The sequence below is a fragment of the Numida meleagris genome, chromosome 32 (assembly GCF_002078875.1).
Source record: "Numida meleagris isolate 19003 breed g44 Domestic line chromosome 32, NumMel1.0, whole genome shotgun sequence".
NCBI classification, from domain to species: Eukaryota; Metazoa; Chordata; class Aves; order Galliformes; family Numididae; genus Numida; species Numida meleagris.
In genome coordinates this window covers 710,460-712,300 of record NC_034437.1, presented here as the reverse complement: position 1 = coordinate 712,300, position 1,841 = coordinate 710,460, and the positions used below count along the sequence as shown (strand labels likewise).

Sequence of the window (1,841 nt, the reverse complement as noted above, 5' to 3'; positions counted from 1 at the left end):
CGCGGGGACACTGAGGGTCCCGGGCAGAGAGTGAGGGACCCGCGGGGTCACAGGGTCACGTGGGGACACGGGGAGTCCCATGGGGACAGAGGGTGACATTGGGTCACGGGGGGGGGGTGACGCGGGGTCACGGGGTCCCACGGGGCCACGGGGTCTCACTGGGTAACGGGGACCCGCATCCCCCCCCCCCATCCCCCGGGAGCCGTGGGGCTCCCCGACCCCACGGCAGTCGGCGCTTCCCCAGGAAGCAGCGAGTCCATAAAAGCTGCGCAATCTTTATGGAGCCGCTTTCACACTTTTCACTATCGGCGGCCGTAAAAGCGGCGCGACCTTCGCTCCGGCGGCGGCGGTGGCGGCACGGCCGCAACCGGGGAACGGAGCCGCGGGGGCCCGTCAGTCGCGCACGGAGACGCGGACGCGGTGCCAGGCGGTGCTCAGCACCCCGCGCAGGTTCCAGATGGGCGCCACGCTGTCGGGCTGCACGTTGTAGCTGCCGTCCACCGCTTTGCAGACGATCTCCAGTTCGCTCCCCGCCGTCACCGGCACCGTCAGCTCCCACAACGCCCAAGCCCAGGCCCGGCCCGGCGGGGCCCGTTCTCCGGCCAAGCGGGCCACGCGCCACGTCCGCCCGCCGTCCAGCGACACGTCCACCCGCACCACCTCGCGCCCGCCGCCGCTCCACGCGTAGCCCTTCACCGTCAGCTCCCCAGGCGGCACCGCGGCTCCGGGCCTGGGTTGCGTGACGGCCGACTGCACCGGCAGCTCCTGGATGGCGGGCGCCGTGCGGTAATCCACCGTGTCCCAGTCCACGCAGGGGGAGAAGCCCTTGTAGTCGTTCCGCTGCCAGTGGCTGGGGCTCTCGGCCGGGCTCACGGCCACGCGGCTCAGCCACTTGACGCTGCGGGCGCCCACCACGCCGGGCACCACCACGCGCAGCGGGAAGCCGTGGTCGCGGGGCAGCTGGGCGCCGTTCATCTCGTAGGCCAGCAGCACGTCGGCGGCGGGGCTGAGCGCGCGGCCGTACGGGATGGACGCGCCGTACGGGGCCCCCCCGGGGTCGGCGTCCAGGCCTTCGAAGCAGACGTGCCACTCGCCCTCGCGCTCCTCGGGGAAGCCGGCGTGGAGCAGGACGTCCCGCAGCCGCGCGCCGCCCCAGCGCGCCGTGCCGATGGCACCGATGTCCCACGGCAGCCCCTTGACGGGACGCACGCGGCTCATCTCGGCGCGGCGGTTCCCGGCGCACTGCAGCGTGGCCGTCACTTCGTGTTTGGGGAAGCGGCTCCGCAGCTCATCCAGGGACAGCGACAGCGCGCGGCCCCCGGGACCCTCCACCCGCAGCCGGTAGGAGCCCGGCTCCACCGCCGGCACCGGGAGGTGGTTGCGGGTGAAGAAGAGCTCGTTGGGCGTCAGGAAGCTCTCGGCCAGCAGCTCGGCCGGCGGCTCCGCGTTGAAGGGCTTCTGGCTGTTGACGCGCAGCCCGGGGTGCCGGGGGGGGTCCCCGGCGAAGGGGTCCTGGGCGCTGGGGGTCGGCGGCGCCTCGTCGGGGCCGAGCTCGCCCACCTTGTACTGCTGCAGCAGCTCCAGGACGTGCGGTTCCCCGTGCACCGCGTACAGCGCCCAGAAGGGCTCCAGGGCCCCCCCCGCCGCCAGCAGGATTTTGTCGGGCCCCCCCGGGTGCAGCTCCACGAAGTCGGTGACGTCGAACACGTCGGTGCCGTGGGTCACCCAGACTCGCTGCTCGGGGCTGCGGTGCCTCCCCACCTCCTCCCGCGTGTACCGGGGGTACGAGGGGGCGGCGGCGGCGGCGGCGTGAACGGCCTGGGGGGGGGGAAGCGGGGCTC

The 1,841-nt window shown here is 73.9% G+C and overlaps 1 protein-coding gene across 1 annotated transcript; it reads right to left on the bottom strand.

Moving 5' to 3' along the window:
* On the bottom strand, positions 260-1,836 carry SUOX (sulfite oxidase; the record flags this gene model as incomplete). The annotated part of the gene is made up of 1 exon (XM_021379077.1): positions 260-1,836. A coding segment is annotated over one exon (1,443 nt), but the record flags the coding sequence as incomplete, so codon positions are not given.